Source organism: Halichoeres trimaculatus, unplaced genomic scaffold, assembly GCF_033239565.1.
Source record: "Halichoeres trimaculatus isolate MK-OKI-2021-1 unplaced genomic scaffold, fHalTri1.1 fHalTri1_scaffold_6, whole genome shotgun sequence".
NCBI classification, from domain to species: Eukaryota; Metazoa; Chordata; class Actinopteri; order Labriformes; family Labridae; genus Halichoeres; species Halichoeres trimaculatus.
Window position 1 is genome coordinate 19,806,244 of NW_027437184.1, and position 20,799 is coordinate 19,827,042.

The following is a 20,799-nucleotide window of genomic DNA, read 5'->3' on the forward strand; positions in this document are numbered from 1 at the left end:
GCAGATATGATGCTGATAAGAGGTGTGCAAGATGAGGAGGAAGTAAATGAGCAATACTTGCCTCCCTCTTGTGATCCCATTGACCATGACCTCAGCCACCTCTAAGAGGACCAAAAGCGCCAGGTGAGCTCAATCGGCAACTCAGGAGTATTTCAGGAGACTCCTGGGAGGACAAACATTGTTGAGCATGAGATTGTTGTTAATGAGGGTGCTTATGTGAGAAGACTGAGTAACAGGACTTCTCAATGGTTGTTGGCTGCACTGAGGAAGGGGATTGACCTGATGTTGTCACTGGAGATCATCGAGAGTGAGTGGTGTAACCCAGTGGTTCTTGTACCCAAGAAGGATGGAAGCATGAAGTTTTGCATTGATTTCAGGTATCTGAACTCAATGTCTGTTTGATTCCTATCCAACTCCAAGAATTGATAACCTGCATGAAAAGGCAAAGTATTTGACCACAATAGACTTTTGTAAAGGTTATTGGCAGGTTCCCCTCCTGACCAATCCAAGAAACGGACCGCCCTCAGGACACCATGGGGCCTGGCAACTTAGTGTAGTGAAGAGTTAAACATCCTAAAGGGCAGGAGTGAGGCCAGAAAAAGACATTAGAAAATGGATTGTTTAGTATGAGAGATACATTATTACATTCAGAATAGCATAATACAGGAAAAAGAGCCTGCTTTGCTTTCTACAATTGCAGAGGAGCTTCCTCAGACATGAATCATATAAAGGCATTTCAAAAGAGGAGGAGATGGGTGGGGTGGGGTGGGGTCACGTTTGTTACCATACAATAGATTTCCTTTATTTACACACAACCAGCTGTACACTGTTCAAAGGGAAACCGTTTGTTGTTTGTTCTACCTTTTGGAAACACTTACAAATAAAACACAGGGGTAACGTCCACATTTTGCATAATATACAACCAAAGAAATAAATAGAGAAAAAAGAGGGGGAAAAAAACGACAAAATACAATAACAAGTTTTGTATTTTTTCAGTAAACAATTGCGGTTGAATGACTTGTGACTTGGTTTCTCCTTTTCACTTTATAAGTCGATATCCTGAGTCGCACAGTTGCAGCCACAAGGGGGCACGCGTCTTATGATGGACTTTATCAAACAACCTTTGGATTCACAGCTTTCACAAGCTCTGGCATCTCTTGAGTCACAGTTAAAACATTACACTCTGGTATCTTAATGTATAATTACCAGCAGTGGTTTGATGATATTTCACGCCGTCTATGGATAAGACATATGACATATCACCTGCAGGATCTTTCCCGAGTTGTGATGTGGCTAATCAGAGAAGATCGTAAGATCTCTCACTCCATCTCATTTTCGGGCACAAATTGGGACACGTTTTACGTCTCTGTTTTGGCATATGCGTCACGAACAATGATCAATCACTGAAATAGAAAATGAAATTAAAATAATTTGCAGTCAATTAGAAACTACTATAGGCTATATGCACACCAATTTTTGTTTAAAAGTCTTGTGAATTCTTTTATAAACAGACATCTGAGTTTAGAATCAGGTGTTGGTTTCAGGTGAAATATTTTTTCAATGAGAAAAACACTCGTAAAGAATAAATGTGAGCTTCGGGGTTCTTTTCAGGTGAAAAATTAACTGATAAATTGATGCTTTTTAAGTAAAAACCGTGCACCTCTAATCCATCCAGATGTAAAAATGACCAAATAAATCTTTATAAACCGACGCTGCGTATATTACAAAAGTAAAAAAAAAAATACAATAATAATAATGATCATAATGATAATTACAGCCCCGCGACCCTGCACAAGATAAGCGGTTCAGAAAGTGAATGAATGAATAAACAATTAAAGTAGTACGTCATTATTTTGTATTTGTAAAGTAGGCATTCGGCACACACTTTAGGCACAAGAGAGTCATCATTGTCCTAATAGACGATCTTAGAGGCAAAACGCGTCTGCTAAATGAATTGCTCAGTGTCGTCAGTTCCGTAAAGCGTTCCTCCTGGTTTCAATAAGACCAGGATAGAGGATTATTTACGAAGGGACAGAAGAGAAGCACAGCCAAAACAAATCCTGACCGGGATATGTCATTAAAATAAGCTTAGATAAGAGCGCTGCGTTCTTTTCTTTTGGCCTTTTTCCCCTTGGACGGGCAGAAAGACACATCGGTCTCCTCTACGCCGCGCGTGCACTGGGATGCACTGCCGTTAGCCTCTTATTAGCTCGGTCGCTAGCTTCACAAACAGCCCTGTTTATATACGGAGGAACCAAGCACACCGTAAGTCAACCCGTTTCGAAACGACAGCATGGTATTGTGTCTGTTAAAAGAAGTGTACTTATCTACGGTTATTCACCAGCTACATTATTGTAATAAACTTACACTATATTCAGCTTGCTCACTTAACCAACTAACTATAGGCCTTCACTGTAAGCGAATTCTTTCCTCTCTAGAAAGAAAAAAGCTTAAATCTATCACCTTTATATAAACTTTCTTGTCCTAATAAACCACATCTATGTCGGGCAGTTCTGAATCGGAATCGTACATTTACTGCTGGAGTGCGCACCTGTGCAGGTGCACCTGTTCTGACGACAGGGACATTTTTAGAAATAATTTTCGCCGTTGATTGTCATTTTCTGTTAACACAACTAAAACTGAAGCTGTTTTAAGTTCATAACGATCACAGTATCCATTGAGATGTTTGTAGGTATTCAGAAGTTGCCTTGTCGCTTACAGTCTGTCAGTAGCTCATTTTAATGTGCTGTGGGATGTCATTGTCAACATATAAGCAGACGTTTTGAGGAACATTTAATTACATTTTTTTCTGTTTATGAACCAAATAATTCAAGGCAGGTGTCACCAGTTTTTCTGATCCTTGTACAGAAGCACCAATATCTGTTTTTGTGTTTATCTTTGTTGGGTAAGAGAAGCCAAACTGTCATTGCCTAAAGTCAACAGAGATGTGTCATTCCTCAGGAACTGGGTTGACCAAGTGTGCATTTAAACTGTAAAAGCCCACTTAGCAAATGTAAACAGACAGTTATCATACCTCCCATCAAATATTACCTGTGGTGTTTGTTCCAGCAAGTGCTTCATCTGCCAATAGCCTGGTTTGTTAAAGTTACAGAAGCCACATTAAAAGAAGTAAATGGCTGGTTATCTAGCATGAACACCGAGTTTTTCTCATAACTGTCTCTGATATTTGAGCTCTGTTACTCACAGATTTATCCGTGGTAATACTGTTCAATGACAGGTTATGTCATGCATAGTTAGCCAGTGGTTATGCTAAACGAAATCCCTTCAGGGTGAGACTGTACCTGCTCACTAACACTGCTCTCCTGATTGCACTGCTATCAACTAAATAGTCAAAGAACGTGACTCTGAGCTTTAATGTTTAAATCATCTGATTGATTTAAAAACGATTGGTTGATACTGCCTGTGTGGGTTTGGAGTCACTGGGGCCACGGTAAGTCAAAGCTGGGTCTGAAAAGGCAACTGGAAACGATAAGTCCCTGCCATCAGTTTCGATGTTGGTTGCACTTCCTTGGCAGTGGTTTTCATATTTGCCCACTTACTGATCGACTCATCATGTTCATTCACAGTTTATCTGAGCATCATCTTTTATTCAGTCTCAACAGGAGAAAAAACATAACAACAGGACTTATCCAAGGTGTATCCCCTGTAACCTTTCTGCTGGCATTTTCTTCTCACTCAACCAGTCCTGTAACATTGCCAAAGCCCATTCTGTGTTTGCTTTATAGTTGCTTCATGTCTGTTTCCTTGAGTTCTCTCAGCTACTTGTGATTTTATTTTTGGTATTGTTTTAAAACTTCCTTCCTTCTTTTTTCTGCTGTTGACTGGTTAACCATAAACCAACCACCAATCTGAAGTTTTTTACGCTCCAAATTAATCGGAAGTAATATAAAAATCCTACATGTCGTCTGACATTGCTGTGAGAAAGCAAATTTTTTATCAGGCTTTCAGACTTCTCTTTAGCAGAAACATATTGATCTCTACCTAAAATCTGTGATCGTTTACTCTTCCTCACAGACTTACATGATGTGGTGGTCACCACCAGGGATAGGTACCTTTCACATTTGAAATGAAATGGTACTGATGCCTGGTACCTGGCAATCAGTACCGGTACTCAATAATAATAATAATAATAATAATAATAATAATAATAATAATAATAATAATAATAATAATAACATACTTTTTTTCCATTGAAAATATCAATTCTTCAATATATAACCTTGCAATGCTGTATTCATGTCCAGCATGGAAAATGGTCTACTCTTCACTCCCTCAGTCACAAGGATGCATTTAGTAGGGCTGGACAATTAATCTGATTTTAATCGTGATTTCAGTTTTGCCATCTGACAATCATAAAAAATTATAATAGAAGAAAAACAATTAATGTGCCACACAGTGTAGATGTATGCAAGTTCCTGTGCTTCATAGCTCTTCTGTGTTCCATGTGCAGCCACAGCGAGTGTGTGTGACTTATGTGAATCAATAGTACTGTATGTGTATGTAATGTGCCACTCGCTGGTTCTTCAAAGTTGTGTTTAAATCAGTACTGAAGTTTTTGAATAAATGAATAATTGTGTATATTAATTGTGATTTCAATATCACTTAAAATAATCAGGATTCTTATTTTTACCATAATCGCCCAGCCTTAGCATTTAGGTACCTAAACATGGTACCTTTTGATGTTACATGACATTTGACTTTTGACAGAATTCAGTCGTTACCTAAAATAGTAAGGGATGGGTACTGAATTAGGTACTTTTATAGGTACCGACCGAATTCTGTCAAAAGTACTGGGTACCGATTCATGGAAAATCAAAAGGTACCATGTTTAGGTACTTAAATGCATCCTTGTGACTTTGAGGGACTGGAAGACTAGGTAATTTTCCATGCTGGCCATGAACACAGCATTTCAAGGTTATATATTGAAGAATAAATATGTGAAATTAAAGAAATTTGAGATTTTATTACGACTAACTTTTTTCAAATTGACATTTTTTACCACATGAACCTAAAAAGTACCGAAAATTGGTACCGTTGAGCACTGATACTGATTGCCAGGTACCAGGCATCAGTACCGTATCGGTTCAAATGTGAAAGGTACCCATCCCTAATAATAGTACCTAATTCGGTGCCCATCCCTACACTGAAATGAAATTTTGGGTTTAAACTATATGGAGAGTTGAATTTCTAGTATTCAAATTAGTTTTCCAGTGATAAAAATCTCAGCCCATAATAAGAACCAAAAGAACCAAAAGAATAAAAAAGAATAAATAAAGAATCCAAACAAGCACAGGCTCAACCGTGAGTCAGAAGCTGTGCTTTTGTCTTTTTTGCATAGAGCTCATGCATATGCTTGACCTCTTCCAGGTGTTTTGTTTACCTGGTCGATGTGTTGCTTTACCTGCAGTGTTAAAATCAAAACAAGCCTTAGGTTCTGCAAATTCTCGAACCAGCCTTCATTTTCACCACCATCTGTTGCCATGTCTCACGCACACACATACAGTTCACTTGCCCATTAGAGATTGTGGGAGTAATTTCAGTAGGATGTGAATTCATTAGTTCTTCTTCAACCAAAAATAGGAGCAACATTGCTGCTTGTCCAGTGTCAGTTTTGTATTTGCTTGCTGTCATGGACACTGACTGTAAAAGTAGTGAATATGTGCATCAGACTAAACAACTCTGACCTCTATTTCTGGGCAAAACAATGATGCTGTGAAACATTTCACTGTCTCCTCTCCTGTCTGGGTTTCTCTAAAAGTGGATTCAGTCCTGTAATTGAGCTGCAGAACTGAGTGGCCACTTCAACACGACAGCTCATTGTAGTGGCGGCTCTTATGTGTGAGCCTTTCATAGGTTTTCTGTATCAGTCCAGAGCGGTAGCCTTGCCCTTTGAAAATCACCCCTGCGCTTGTTTTCGCAATTACACTCCCATCTGTGTAATGATCTGGCTGTTTTGACTACGCTCTTTGGTCTCTCCTGTTCAAAGCAGCGATACACTGCTGTGTTTTTCCATCTGTGCTGTTAAGTCTTTTTATTTACCTGCAGCTGTTTGTGTTACAGTCATGCTTTCTCTTGGTTTCCTAACAGGCACAGTGCATTATGACAGACAGCATTATGAGTAAAGCTGCCACAATGGAGATTCCCATCAACAGTAATGGTGACACAGGAACGCTACCAGAAGACGACAGCCTCGAACAGGTGGGTCACAGCCACTGAGTCAGGTGACAGTCTGCAGTGTGTAACAATGTGAGACCACCCTGTGTGGATACATGTCAGACTGTTTGACAGGAGAACAAAGCTGAGTGCTAAGTGTGAACCTCTGACCCTTGACCCCTAAAGATAAGTCACATTTAAAAGAACAGTAAAGTACAGAGAATACAGTCAGTTCTTTAAACTGTCTGCTCTTTGTTTTATCTCAGTTTTTACTATGACTTGATAACAAAAGGCTCTCTTTGCTCCTAACCTTTGTTTGTTTGCACTTGACATTTGTTTTTCAGCTCAGCGACTGTTCTACTTAAGTTAGTGATGATGTGATTTTTCAGTCAGACCAAAAGCACACCATTTGTTCAAATGTATAATCAATTTTTGTGCTGACAATGTTTTTTTGTTTTGCTCATTTATTTGTCACAAGTTTCATTGAGAGTTAAGCAAATTGTGGTATTTGTTTTTTCATTTTTGGCTCAGTGTGACAGCTAGTCATCTCTCAATGGAAAGGTTTGATCCCATGTCCCCAAGGTTTGTCCACAGGCTTTATCAAGACACTTAACCCAGAGGCGCTTCCACATCAATGTGTGAATGGAGTTGGTTAACACTGATGCCCCCTTACATTGCTCTGCTATCATAAATGTGATGCGAATGGATGAATTTAATTTGTTTAAAATGCACTCTGAGTGATCTGAAGACTAGAGCAAGCTCCATATAAACACAACTCAGTATCATTTCTTTGACCATCTGCTTGCTCATTATTTTCAGCTTTAGGTTTACTAACTCTACAAATAGTTTGAACAGGAATTTGGTCACGCTGTATCATCTTTGAAGCTCCTATCATTCACATGAGAGCCCACAAAGAAACAAACTACATACTTAAAGAGGGGGTATTGTGCTTCCCCATATTTTGAACATGGACAGAAAGCAACGATACTGGATGTCCAAAGTGAATGTGGAAATCTCTGAATCTGTTGCCCAAAACAGTCTGTTTCAAAAATGGCATAGATCCTTATGGGACTTTCAGAAACTATGAGGTCATTGAATCAGGATCTTCTAACTGGTTCCTGACACATTACAGGGGCGAACCTCAGATCCTTAAGTCTGCCTATAGCCCTGCCTCTGACAGGCCTCAACAGGGCTGGCCAATCAGAAAGAAGGTTTTTTTTTTGGTTCAGGTAGCCTTAAAGTTACACTCCGGGATGGAACAAGTTGGGTCCTATCACAAGGTTTAGGGCAGAAATTACCCCTACAGCAGTGTTTTTGTGCAGCAGAAGCCCAAGGCGCACGCACCAAACACCCCCTCCCTGCTCCTCTGCCGGTTTCCTCTGCACTCAGACGGGGCCATTTTTTACTTGACCAAAAACACAAATAAACGGACTCCCACCAAAAAAATCTGATATTGGTCTGCATTCACGCTTTATTTAGAGAATTTTCAGCGCGTTACTTTCACACAAAAACACCGCTAAATAAGGCTCTAGTTCTCATCGTGTCGTAAAACGGCGCTACCTCCGCTGCAGAGCCACAGCTGGCTATGAAGCACTCGCCGCTTCATGTATCAGTCCGCGCACGCGGCGTGCCAGATATAAACAAACGCAGGTTGTCTGCCAGGACGAAGAACTAGTAAATAAGAACTAGAGCCTTATTTAGCGGTGTATTTGTGTGAAAGTAACGCGCTGAAAATTCTCTAAATAAAGCGTGAATGCAGACCGATATCAGATTTTTTCGGTGGGAGTCCGTTTATTTGTGTTTTTGGTCAAGTAAAAAATGGCCCCGTCTGAGTGCAGAAAACACTGCTGTAGGGGTAATTTCTGCCCTAAACCTTGTGATAGGACCCAACTTGTTCCATCCCGGAGTATCACTCTAAAGTGACAGCATCTAAAACCAAGTGTTTTGGACAGCGGCTCTGAGCAAAAGGATTTCCAAAACATCAGTGCTTGAAACAGAGGGAATTTTTTTAAGCTTTAAAACCTGAAAAGCTACTACAGGGATACCAGAGTAGCCCCCCAAGCGAATTACCCCCTCTTTAAAACATTAACCCCTGTAATGGTTCTGTCTCTGTACGCTATTTTCAGCTACTTTGATAACACTGTTTTGAGGAATCACTACCTTACTTTTATCTGACCTTTGTATTTCTCAAGGGGCGGTCATCTGCTTGACTTCACACTTTGTGCACAAGCTTCTTCTGGTTAGAGCTGTTCTCAGTCCAACAGTTGACACAGACTTCAAGACTATCACTTATTTTTTATCTCTTACCTTACTGTAGTGTAACCTTATTCATTATTCATTTGCTCAGTATGAAGTTTTCCACCCCAGAGCACCATTAAAAACACTTTCTGTGTTTTTTCTGCTTTAAAACGGCTTGTATTGTTCTATTTGACTGTCAGGAGTCCTCTGTGGCTGCTTGGATACAGCTGTGGGGAGATCTCCTCTTGGGAAATCAGGTGTTGGAAACCAGCTGTCTCCTTGGGAACCAGTTGTTCCCATTAGCAGCCCCTGTGGCCTCATGTTCAGAGTTACCGTCACCTCTCTTTAGTGTATTTTGTGAACCTTAGCACCCATTTGTGTTTGGTTGAAGCTCAAAGCTTTTCGATTTAGTGATTGCCCCTCTGGGTGTGGGCTGCTCATGCACAGAGGCACGGTTTAAAGGAAAAAGCCCCTTTGTTTCCATCACTTTTAACAGCGTTAGAGTCAGACACAGAAGGAGTGAGATTTGGGCTGCAGGGTAAACTAGGTGGAACAGGTTCCTGTGTCCCTGGGGCACACCTTGTTGGACAAACAGACTAAAGATCCTGGAAGAAGCCCGGGCAGTTAATGTGTTATTTGCTCACCAAACTATGAGTGGCTCTTTCCTAGCAGCAAAGAAAACCCTACCCTCTCACGAAGCTATCAAAGAGAAGCAAGTGTTGTTGCTTCCTTTGCTCAAAGTGTTCATGTATGAGAACTGTTTATCTGCACAGTGTAGAGCTGGATATTAACCAGTTGTCATAGCAACTGCACAATTAATCTGAAACTGGTGGTGCTTTGTCCTTGGGTGAAAGCCCTGTGAATCAGATGGATATCTGTGGAGCAGGGCTTTGAGCTGAAGCTGTGGCAGTCTGTGTCATTGTTGGAGGGATGAGGATTGACGGGTTAAGGAAGAGCAGAGATCTTGCTTTAGATGTTGGAAAGCTGCTCTTGTGTCAGAGCAGGGAAGCTGAGTGGCAGCATGAGAGTGACAGACAAAGCTCTGACAGCCAGCAGGATCCTGGCAAACACCAAATGTATCAGAGAGTCTTCTCCTGACTACTTAGTCATTCAGCAGCCTTTTAAGATGCCTCTGCTGTTATTAACACTTTCTCAGAGGTGATTTTTTTATGCTTCTATTTTGGTGGTGACCCAGTTGTGTTATTAGAATACAGAACCGCCCATTTATTCTGTGAAATTGTTTTTTAAACATTAAAAACAGAGCCTCAGCTTTCCAGCTAATGTTTCTGGTGTCATATCTCTGCACAAACAGACACAACTATTTCCTAAGCTACTTACACCTCACTGCTGAAAAATGACAGTCACATTATTTTATGGGGACTTAAAGGTTCTGTAGTTTACTTTATCTTTGAGAACAGGCAACAGAGTATCCAGGGAGGGATCAGTGTCTGCGTCACTCTTCTTCCACATCGAGCAGATGCCCTAACACAAGGCAGAAGTTAAATATAGACTCAAGGCAGGAAGAAATGGTGTTAAACAGGCCGTGTCCTTTTCTCTTCAGTTCATTAATGCATGATGTAAACAGCTGTACAGATCAGCTCTGCTGGCATGATGGAGGGCATTTGTCTTCAAGGTTATAAATTACAAAAAACATGACCTGAAGGAGCTGCTAGTGCCCGTGTGTATTTGTGTTTTTGTGTGTGTGTGGACAGTTCCTTCTTGATTTATTTTCGTTGGTGTCTTGTGAAATATTCCATAAATTTTTGTTTAAAATTAGCATCAGTTCTTTTTTTGTGTAGACAGTGATGGTGTGATATTGCAGCGAGGGATGGGTACCAAATTAGGCACTTTTTTAGGTACCGACCGAATTATGTCAAAAGTACCGGGTATCAATTCTTGTGGAGTCAAAAGGTACCATGTTTAGGTACCTAAACGCATCCTTGTGACTGTGAGGGAGTGGAAGAGTAGGCGATTTTCTATGCTGGACTTAAACACAGCATTTCAAGCTTATATATTGAAGAATATATTTGTTAAATTGGAAAAAAAATATATATATAGTTTATTATTAAACAAATTGATATTTTTTACCACATTAACACAAAAAAGTACCTAAATTGGTACTGTTGAGTACCGGTACAGATTGCCTGGTACTGGGCATCGTTACCATATCGTTTCAAATGTGAAAGGTACCCATCCCTAACAGCAGAAGTTCTGGACACACCTTAAATTTAATATTGACCCGCTCACTGACCTGCTGTGGTATCACTTATCACTGCTCTCCGTGCCACATCCCTGCCGTCTGAGGACGTGGCAGTGATGTCTTCGGGTTTCCTTTTGCATCATTCTATCCTGTTTCATGATTTCAGTCATGGATTTTTTTTTCTTTTTGTCTCCTTTCCCTTTTTTTTCTTTTTTTCTTTGTTCCTTTTTTTGTTGTATTTGTGTTTGTCAATATCCCTCTCCTCCATCTCTGTGCAGGCTGCAAAACTGCAGTGGAGCTTAGATGAGAAGGTAGGGAGCTCCAGAGGCACCAGGGTGAGCAGGCCATTCATGAATTTGTATGTGTGTGTGTGTGTTGGGGTTAATTCTGATGTGTAGTGCTGCTCAGTGGTTTGACTTTAGGTGACATTAAATAGCCTCATATCAATTGATAGTTTTTTTTTACTGTATTATTTTAGATATTTGTTTTTAATGGCAAACCACTGTGCAGCACAAGCTGTGCTCTCTGTTAACTTGGCCCTGACTAACTTTAGATTGAAGGAGTCTCTCAAACTCAAAATGTCTGGGCGTTTTCTTCAAAGAAAGGTTCTTTCGAGTAGCTATAACCACATAGCAGATTGCTAACAATCAGATCTTAACATTACTGTCTGCTTTAATTTAATTAACACGTGTATCTTAGATTCTATTTGTGACATGGATGTGCTAATTTAATTATATTGGGTGTTTCATTTAGATAATAACACTGTCAACTAATTATCATCTATTGCATCCTCATGCAGATTTTTCCTCCCTGATGCTCTTTTACCTCTGATGGTTTAAATCCAGTTATATTTTTACCTACGTGTCAAACTCACTCTTTGTATTTGCTTTCACAAAGGAAGTAGCTCCCTCCCCGCCGTAGCTTTGAGTTTCCTTATCACATTCTTTAGAGGAGTCCAAGCCCAAGGCCTCAGGAAGCTAAATATCATGCTACTGTTTACATTTGACAGTATGCGATATGGATCTTTGCTCAAACTCTAGTCACTGTGTGAACAGTGTGTGCGGCACATGAAATAAGAGGCTTTCTCACAGCATAGACAGGGGTCGAATTTAAACTTGTTTGTCATAAGTACATGACAGTGATCCAAAGTAAAAAATCTTTTCAGGGTACATTTTCCTTTTCCATAAATCCCTCATTAATGTTTTTTTTCTTGCCTTGCTGATACATGAGCAGGAAGTCAAATGAAAGAAAACTGTGAGCTAAATTAAGGAAAACACACAAGATGGATTGTGTGTCCCGTAGCACATTTCCCCTCATGATTCAGAGCCTGACTTCGGCTAGTGATTATTTTGGCAGGAAAAAATAGTTTGCTTGAGCATTTCCTGCTGCATAGATCAGTAAAAGCTTTGGTTAGACTTGAGATCACAGCGTTGCAGTCGTAGTTCTGCTCTCTCCCGTGTCATGGCTGGAGATTTAGCTCAAGCCATTAGTTCAGTTGTTTATTAACTGGGCTCTTAGGTTCTGTGTTTGCTCTGTAGTTCCCTCTGTTGGCTTACAGATAAGAGGTTGAAGTTAGTTGCTGCTTGAAGATGTTTACACACTAACCTCGCTAACATAGAAGCGTTTGTCTCCCTCTTGTGACAACACTTTAACCTACATTGTTTACATGCAACACTGAGTTGATGCTCTCACATGTCCACATATCTCCATCCAAAATCCTCTCGGCCTCTCTTTGTTGCTGTTCTGTTTTTATTATTTCTGAACTTTTAACTTTGCAGGATTTACAGCAGGTGATGGTATCGGGTCCCAATCTTAATGAGACCAGCATTGTATCTGGGGGTTATGGAGGAACTGCGGAAGGTATCATCCCCACCAGCTCAATCAAAGGTAGAGTCACATCTTCTCGAATTTCACTGGGCCTCCTTTTTTTTTTTTTTTTTTTTTCTTCTCTGAGCTGATTCAAAAGAAAATCAGGTATTTAACCTCTGGTGTTTAATCAGTTTTCCACAAGACATGGGTTGAGATGCAATTAATTTGCTGTGGTTGGGGGTCTGTTTGTGGGTGTCAGACAATTTGCAAAAAGCCACAACACGAATGCAAGAGCAGGAACACTAATATGACAACACAATGGAAGTCCAGCCACAACAAGGTTAGTTATTCTAACAGACACAGAAAAGTTGTGAAAGTAAGTAAATGGTTGTCTTTTCTAACTTTTTCTAAGATAAATATAACTTAGTAGGGGTGTTGTGATATCCTTCATAGTACTTGTATTTCTTTATTAACTGGAAAAATCTGTCATCTTACATTTAGCTTTAAGAATCAATTACATTAGCATTAAAGCTATACTTATCATAGCTGAAAGTAAAAAAGAAAACAATCATTTACGTATTCATACAACTTTTCTGTGTCCATTAAGATAAATGTTTTCTTAACTTCCATTGTGGCTGTGGCTTTTGCATTTGTGTTGTGGCTTTTGCAAAACGGCTGACACCTACCGGCCACGGTATATTTGCTCTGATAAACGCATTCCCCAGGTCTCCACAGTAAGAGAATAAAAAGTGCTGGAGTGGTGTGCGGACATATTGCAGGATGAACCTGGTCCACTTCAAAAACCATAAATGGACTTGTAGTGCTCACTTGTATCAATCCCAAACTGTACTTGAGAAAACGATCAGTCTTCTAGGTTATCTCTTTACCTTTTTGACGGCAAAAACAGAAGAACATGGGAATCAGAGAGGGGATGATGCCAAAGTACCAGCTCACGTGTTGTGATTTACACTTTAACTGTACTGACAGTGCTGAACCCTGCATGTTGTTGATTTTAAACAATGTTGTGGACATTGAATTATTAGTTGTGGTTAGATGCAGTTACATTAGTTTAAGAAAATGAAAAACAATAATAAAAACTCAAGCACTTCTTCTGCCACTAGATGGCAGCACCTGTAGCCAAACAAACTCGAAGCACTTCATGGCACTTCCCACAACTTTCTCTGGAAGTGTTTGCCAAATGAAATTGTAGAATTGTATAATCATACTGTAATCTCAGGAAGACAAATTCAGTGTCAGCACTCCAAAATAATATCTACATTTTTTTTTTATAGCTCTTCAGCAAACTTTGTGCTGTTTTCTCACTAAAATAACTCTTGAACGTGTAAGAAATTTCTTCACATGCTGTGTGATGCTAAAGGTACTAACTCAGTTCTCTGGTGTAGCTGTTGGCACAGTGGCAAAAGGAATCAACAGCCCTCTTTCAATAATGTGATGCTGATACTAACATCTCTCTCCCCTCCCTCTGTCTCCCAGGCCCTGCTGTGCGCTACAATGCAGAGTTTAACAAAAGGATCCCTGTTAAAGGATTAGGTGGATTAGTAGACTTAATTATTGTTAATAATGGAGAGCCTGTTTCCAAAATGTGATGTCATTTTTGGTCATTTATGTACTCATAAAGAGAATCAGTAAGCAGTGGACTTTCGTCTTGTACAAAGCTGAGAAACATACATTGATAGTTGATCTTCAGTTCAAAATGGTCGTCCCCCATGACAGATATCACATTTTGATGAATAGGCTGTCATGTTGAGTTTTTCTTTTTTAGACAGCTGGGAAGCAGCTTTTCTGTCCCTTTTATCCCCTCATCAAATTTTCACTCTATAATCAGAGAGATAAGCAGTTAAATTATTTCTGGGTGCTACTCTGGGTTTTTGGACATTTGTGACTTTTCTGTCTTTTAACCTTACACATCATTCCCTGGTTGGTGTCTTTTACTGTTGTAGGAGGCACTCATGGAGGGTTCTGTTCTTCTTTTTCCTTGATTAACTCACTAAATGTATCTCTAAACTTTTGTGCAGTAAAGAAGATCATGCAAAACTGGGTGCAGTTGTTTAAAAACTAAGTAGTATTGAGTATCATTACAACCTTACAACCTCTTGCGTGCATTATTTATATTTATAGTTTCTAAACAAAGTCTTATCCAGTTTATTAAGTATCATGCTACACAGTCCTGCAATTCAGCTTTTCCCTGTCTTCATCATCACTCATTTGTCTGCATTGTTTACTGCTGTGTCATGCACTAAATCTTGTCTTTTCATCTTTGTCCTCCACTCTCTATTCACCATTTGTTTTTTCCCACAACCTTCTCATAAATCTCTTATCCCTTTTAACATTCTGCTTTTCTGTTCTGCTTGCATTTCCCTCCTCCTCCTTTTTTCATTCCATATCTGGCATGCTTTTTCCTCATAAACCTCATAAATATAACCCAATAATTAAATCCTTAACCTGAAAAAATCCCTTTATTGAAAAAAAAAAACAATATTACTTGATACCCCATCCTATTTCATTACCCCCCTGACCTACCCCTCCATCCAAACCCCTGCCCACTGTCACAGACCTGCGTATGAAGGCCAGGCGAAATAGTGTACCCCCATCCAGTTCTTTCCTCTACCGCATATCAAGTGAATCAAATGAATACAAAGGTACAGGGGGAAGGGGGGTAGCTGTTGGGTTTTATTTAGCAGTGACTTATAATATCCCAAAACTTATTGTCACACCTCATTTTAACAAAATGGTGTCCTAAATATTAACACTCTTTCACTTTGTTTTTCTGAGCTCCTGCTCTTTCTATTTTTCTAACTCCTATGCATTTTTTACTGTGGTGTTGGCTCATGTTGCTATAGGATTATTCTGTTCAGTTTCACTTTGACTGAATGCAGCAGAGAGAAAATGATCTTAAAGTGGTCTCTGCTGTGGTTTATCTTCTGTCTGTGTACCTTAATGTCTCTGTTTACCCAATTTTTGTCTTTACCAAGTTAATTAGAGATTATAATTTGTTTTTTTCTGTTAGGGTCCAACATGCATCACAGCAGCAGCAGCTCGTCAGGGATGGCTGAAGAAACGACCCGTGGCGTAGCCGTGGAAAAGCTAGAAAATATGAAGAAGTGGAGTCTTAACACTTATAAGGTATGTCAAATTCTACTACACCTCTTTTTTTCTTTTCTTTTGTTTCATTAGTATTTGGTTTCCTTAATTTTCATTGATATATTATGTTGTGCAAACAAGTAGTTGTAATTTGGAAGTTCTGTATTGCGTATTTGAAATAAATTAACAATAAATGAATAAGGACAGTATAAACAATTATGTGAATGAGTCATGTTTGATTGTGAATGAATCCGTTTGCCTCCATCACAGTGCACAAAACAGATGATCTCAGAGCGTTTTGGTCGGGGTTCCCGGACTGTCGACCTGGAGCTGGAGGCCCAGATTGAAGTGCTGAGAGACACTAAGAGGAAATATGAGAACGTGCTTCGATTGGCCAGAGCGCTGACCAACCACTTCTACAACATGGTGCAGACACAGCACGCTCTGGGGGACACCTTCGCTGATCTCAGCCAGAAATCTCCAGAACTAAGGGTGAAGCCCCAGGAATCTCACTCTACATATATCATTAAAAAGCACTGATACTGTTCCTCTTGTACTGACAGTATTTATCTCCTGGTTGCCTCCACAGGATGAGTTTGGTTACAATGCAGAGACTCAGAAGTTGCTGTGCAAGAATGGGGAGACTCTTCTTGGTGCCATTAACTTCTTTGTGTCCAGCATCAACACATTAGTCAACAAGACCATGGAGGACACTCTGATGACCATCAAGATGTATGAAAATGCAAGGTAAGGACATTAAGTACATTTGTTGTTCTTTATATTCTGGAGAACTGCAGGTAGTGGGGGGTTAAAAGTAGAAAACACTGATATAGACAGTGACCAAGTAAGCCAATGCCTTTTGTTGCTGTTTTAACCTGACCAACAAGAAGAAATTCCAGCAAAATTCAACACAGAAACATTAATCTTTTGTCAAATAACAAAGAGGATTTTCAGAGCCTTTTAACTTTGTAGGGGAGACCGGGTATAGTTGTAACACTGAAACCAATTCAGACCTCTGCAAGAATATCACAGACCTCACCAGGTGATGTCAAATACATGGTGGCCCTTTGTTACAACTTACCTTACTACCAGGGTAGGTTGCAACACATGCTGGGATAAGCTGTAACAGTTTGACAAAACAAAGCAAAACCAGAGGTGACGCCCCTGACAAAGAGGCATGTTGAAATAGAAAATCCAGAACAATGTCTCTACCTGACTGACCATAACTTACTTCCTGTTTGATGCTTAAACGCTGTAGTGTAGCTGTGTAAAGAACACATAGATTTAACAAAAGCTGTGAGTGTGTGTGTGGTTGTTTGTAACTCTAGAGTGGTGGCTTTTTTTTTTCTTTTTGAGGTCTGACCAAAGCCCCGGCTAGCGCTTGCTGCTCCAGTAACCTATACTGGGATATCACTAGGTCCAGTAACCTACCCTGGGATATCACTGGACCCTCAGCCTCTGCAGTGATTTGTAGTAACATGACAGATCCATGTGCCTTCATGATTGATCTGACTGACTTACCATTCTTTGTGACTTTATCAGATGCTTTTTAAAAAACATCTGCAGGCACAGCTCTGTCAGTCTTTCTTTTCCTCTACCTAGACGTCATGTAACATTTGTGACATTTTTGAAATCAAGAAAAATGATCGTAGTTGTACATAAGGGGATGGTTGTGACACTTTTTAAAGATGTGTTACAACTCACCCCACCCCTGTCAGCTAGTGTTTAGCTAGCGGTATTAGCATAGTAGATTGAAATTAGCATGGGAAAAATGCACCACATTTTGCCTGAGAAACTACAATTTATTCTGATATAAGTCAAATAGTTTTGTCTGGAATAGTGTAAGTACTAAATAAAATATAGTCTTGTCCAAAAAAGTTACTTTCTTACCTCAAAACCACTTTTTTCCCATAGAATCTGCATGTACCTGTTTCTAGCCCTGACAATCACCAGTGTGTGATCAGGGTGGAAGTGGGCAAATATTAAAATGATTATATGACTTCTATCTTATCCTGGAATTAGTGATGTTACAATTCTCCCTATGTTACAACCATACCCAGTCTCCCCCCATTTTTTTCTGTCCTTTGTGAACAGACTGGAATTTGATGCCTACCGGTCAGACCTAGAGGAGTTGAGTCTGGGTCCAAGGGATGCTGTAGGAATGGCTCGTATAGAAGCTGCTCAGCAACAATACCAGGCCCAGAAGGACAAGTATGAACGCCTCCGATCAGATGTCACCATTAAACTCAAGTTCCTGGAGGAGAACAAGGTGAGTTAGACTTGTGATTACCCTTTATATGAGACTGACTCTGTGTCCAAGTTTGGCTCATTGTAGTTTTACTCCCTCCCTTTTCCCCCTCTCAGGTGAAGGTGATGCACAAGCAGCTCCTCCTCTTCCATAATGCCATCTCAGCATACTTTGCTGGCAACCAGCAGCAGCTGGAGCAGACGCTGAAGCAGTTCAACATAAAGCTGAGGCCTCCAGGGGCCGACAAGCCATCCTGGTTAGAGGAGCAGTGAGAGGGTCTGCTGCAGCCTCCTACTCGACCACCTCCACCTGTTACCTGTTGAAACCCCCTAACTTACAGAGGACCACTGCAGAGGGAAACATGCAGACTAATGGGTGGATGAAGATATAAGATATAAGACAAACGTGTGGCTGGATGAATGGACAGTTGATGGAAGATTTGACTGATGAAATGCAGGGTATTATTAATGAATGAGCTCAGTGCAGCGGGAAACCAAGTGGCCAGTTTCATGAACAGTCTGGGGGCTTTTAGTGCCTCTCCCCAGCTTCCTTTTTGTCACTCTAACCTCTGTGTTTTGTTCCCAGAGACACTTTACCTTCTCTCCCTTTAATTTGACCTAATTCCCCCCTCTTCAATCTTAACACTATTATGCTGTGTGAGCTTGTTTCAGTCATGTTCACAGCTATTACTGTTCTCCTCAAGTGCTCCCGGGAATAAACCTTAATTCCAAACCTTTTTATTCCCACAGTAAGTTGTCAGAAATGGAAGAATAACATGAATAAAACATACCCCGATTTTCCCAAACACTGCATCAAAACTCTTCTAGACATTATCACTCTTCTTGTGTGCCTCCTCATGTATGAGCTAGTTGGTTTAAGTCGCAGCCAGCAGGAAGGAAAGTTCTCCAGATTTCAAACCACAGATGAAAGTAATTTGTATACAGTCATTACAAATCGATGTACATTTCAAATTTAGTGGTTTCACTTTGAAATAACAATGTAATTGACATAACTGTTTAATTACAAGGAACACAATGTTTTGTTTTAAAATTCCTTTTTATTTTAGCTTGACTTTCGCCTCTTTAGGTTTTTACTAATTATAGTTCTTGTCAGCTCAGCTGTATGTTCTGTGCTGAAGACTGAAGGACAGTTTACTGTTCAGGCGCTACGTTGCGGTGTTAACACCACAAGTAGTGCAGTGTTCAGTTTTTAACTCTCAGAAATGCTACTGTTTTTAAAACTGTAACATGAAAACTACTCAGCTCTATATGCATTGATCATATAGGAACACTGCCAGGGCCCCACATAGTTACACTGGTTTGGATCATTGGTAGATTTCTGCTTTATTTACTCAAAGAAAATAAAAAAAGATGTTGAAGAAAGATCAACAAATGCTACCAGCTCATGGTTTGTTCAGCAAAGTTGAAAAACTTAGTTTCACTGTGGACTGAGACAGTTAATCCAGCAAACTTGAATAAATTTAAAAACAATTCATTGCATAATTGTTGAATAACAAAAAGGATATACGTTTGTGTCTTAAGCTTGTTTGTCTTTTTAGAGTTCATATAATTCACTGGCGTTCAGATTCATATCTTTCAGTCCTCCTAAAACAAACTGCTTGTCTAAGATTATCTTTCTTCACACTGAAGATTACTGTACTTGACTAATATTACTAATCTCAATAATTCAACAAGAAATCTTTTAAACTAGTAGTTTGGGAATGGAGTAACACTATTGATGCATTATTTGTTTGAGCTTTTGAAATGTCATCCTGATATACTGGTAGTAAACAATCGTTCACAGCTGACAATTGAGGGAGCGATACCACAAAATATCAGCATGGTACATATGTGTGTTAAATTGTTGTCACCACTGTATTTATTATGCCCATTCTGTGTGCTGACTTGGAATCAACATGTTATTTACTTTATTTTGGTTTTACAAACTGAAAAATTACAAATGACACTCATGATGTATTTCAGAAGACACAATTAGATGGAAGCTTTCCTCAGGATAACTGAATCAGTAAAACAGAATTCCCTTGATAATACTCTAAGGGTGTTTCATTTTACTATTGTCAGGCTTTTTAAGTCAGATGAAGATAATCTAATGTACTGCGTGTTTTATTGTGCTGGCTTGCACTCACAGTAGCATCCAGCAACAGAAGGTAGAGCTATATCACTTTGTGAGTTAGTCCTCCTGCTTTTTGTCTCCTCTGTATTTGCATGGCAGGCAGCGATCCAAAGTATATGTGCAGATATGTGTGAATGCCTCAGAGCTTCTCTCTTTGCCTTCTGTGTCCTGGCTCGCACGACATGCTTAAAGGTTGTTGAATTCAATTTTAAGGTTGGCTGAAGGAAAATCTCTCCATTTACATTTTTATTTTGCTGCACTTTGAAAGAAAGAAATGACAGTAAATGGATCTTAGACATTGAGCCTGATGAGTTTGGCTTGTGTTTACTGAACTCGTGCATCAGTGTGTCAAATGAGTTAAATTTTTCTGGAAGGAAAAAAAGACACTCAGAATAATCTCGACTTTACGTACACTGAAAAGGGCAGTTATAAGCCAGTCTTTGGTTGTTTGACTGCCACACAGCAATATATATATAAAAAAAATGTGACTCCCCTTTCCAAAACCTGCCCCTCTGAAATTCCCAACCCTAACTCTAAAATGAATGGCAATAGGTTTTTTTTGTTCCATCGATGTGAAACCTCCAGTAAATGAAAAAAGTGTCATTTAAGCGTGGTATTAAAAACCACTCTTACTAGCTTAGTCTTTACATTGTTGCCTAGAGAGAACTAAGATTTATAAATGAGATATTTTATTTGTGTACAATCAATGTTTTTTAGGCTGAGCTGGTGTATTGTACTGTCGTAATGATTGCACATAATGATGTTTCAGATGATAAATGCAATTGTGTAAAGGGTTGATGTGATTCTTTGCCTTCATTCCTCACTCAAACCTGAAAGTCCCACCCCAAACCCCCAAGGGAACAAAATTAAAATTACACATTTTCAAATGCTCTGG

The 20,799-nt window shown here is 39.6% G+C and overlaps 1 protein-coding gene across 4 annotated transcripts; it reads left to right on the forward strand.

Annotated features, from left to right (window-relative positions):
• The first annotated feature begins 1,930 nt into the window (after positions 1–1,930).
• Positions 1,931–20,791, forward strand: arfip2b (ADP-ribosylation factor interacting protein 2b). 4 transcript variants are annotated; one of them, XM_074671841.1, is made up of 10 exons: positions 1,931–2,265; positions 6,109–6,219; positions 10,891–10,947; positions 12,391–12,499; positions 13,916–13,972; positions 15,450–15,565; positions 15,794–16,015; positions 16,113–16,270; positions 17,618–17,792; positions 17,888–20,791. In XM_074671841.1, the coding sequence occupies exons 2-10, from the start codon at positions 6,121–6,123 to the stop codon at positions 18,041–18,043; spliced, it is 1,149 nt and encodes a 382-aa protein (XP_074527942.1). In that variant the 5' UTR covers positions 1,931–2,265; positions 6,109–6,120; the 3' UTR covers positions 18,044–20,791. The 4 variants fall into 4 exon arrangements, with proteins under 4 accessions (XP_074527942.1, XP_074527943.1, XP_074527944.1 ...); XM_074671842.1 differs by lacking the exon at positions 13,916–13,972; XM_074671843.1 differs by lacking the exon at positions 10,891–10,947.
• The last annotated feature ends 8 nt before the right edge of the window (positions 20,792–20,799 follow it).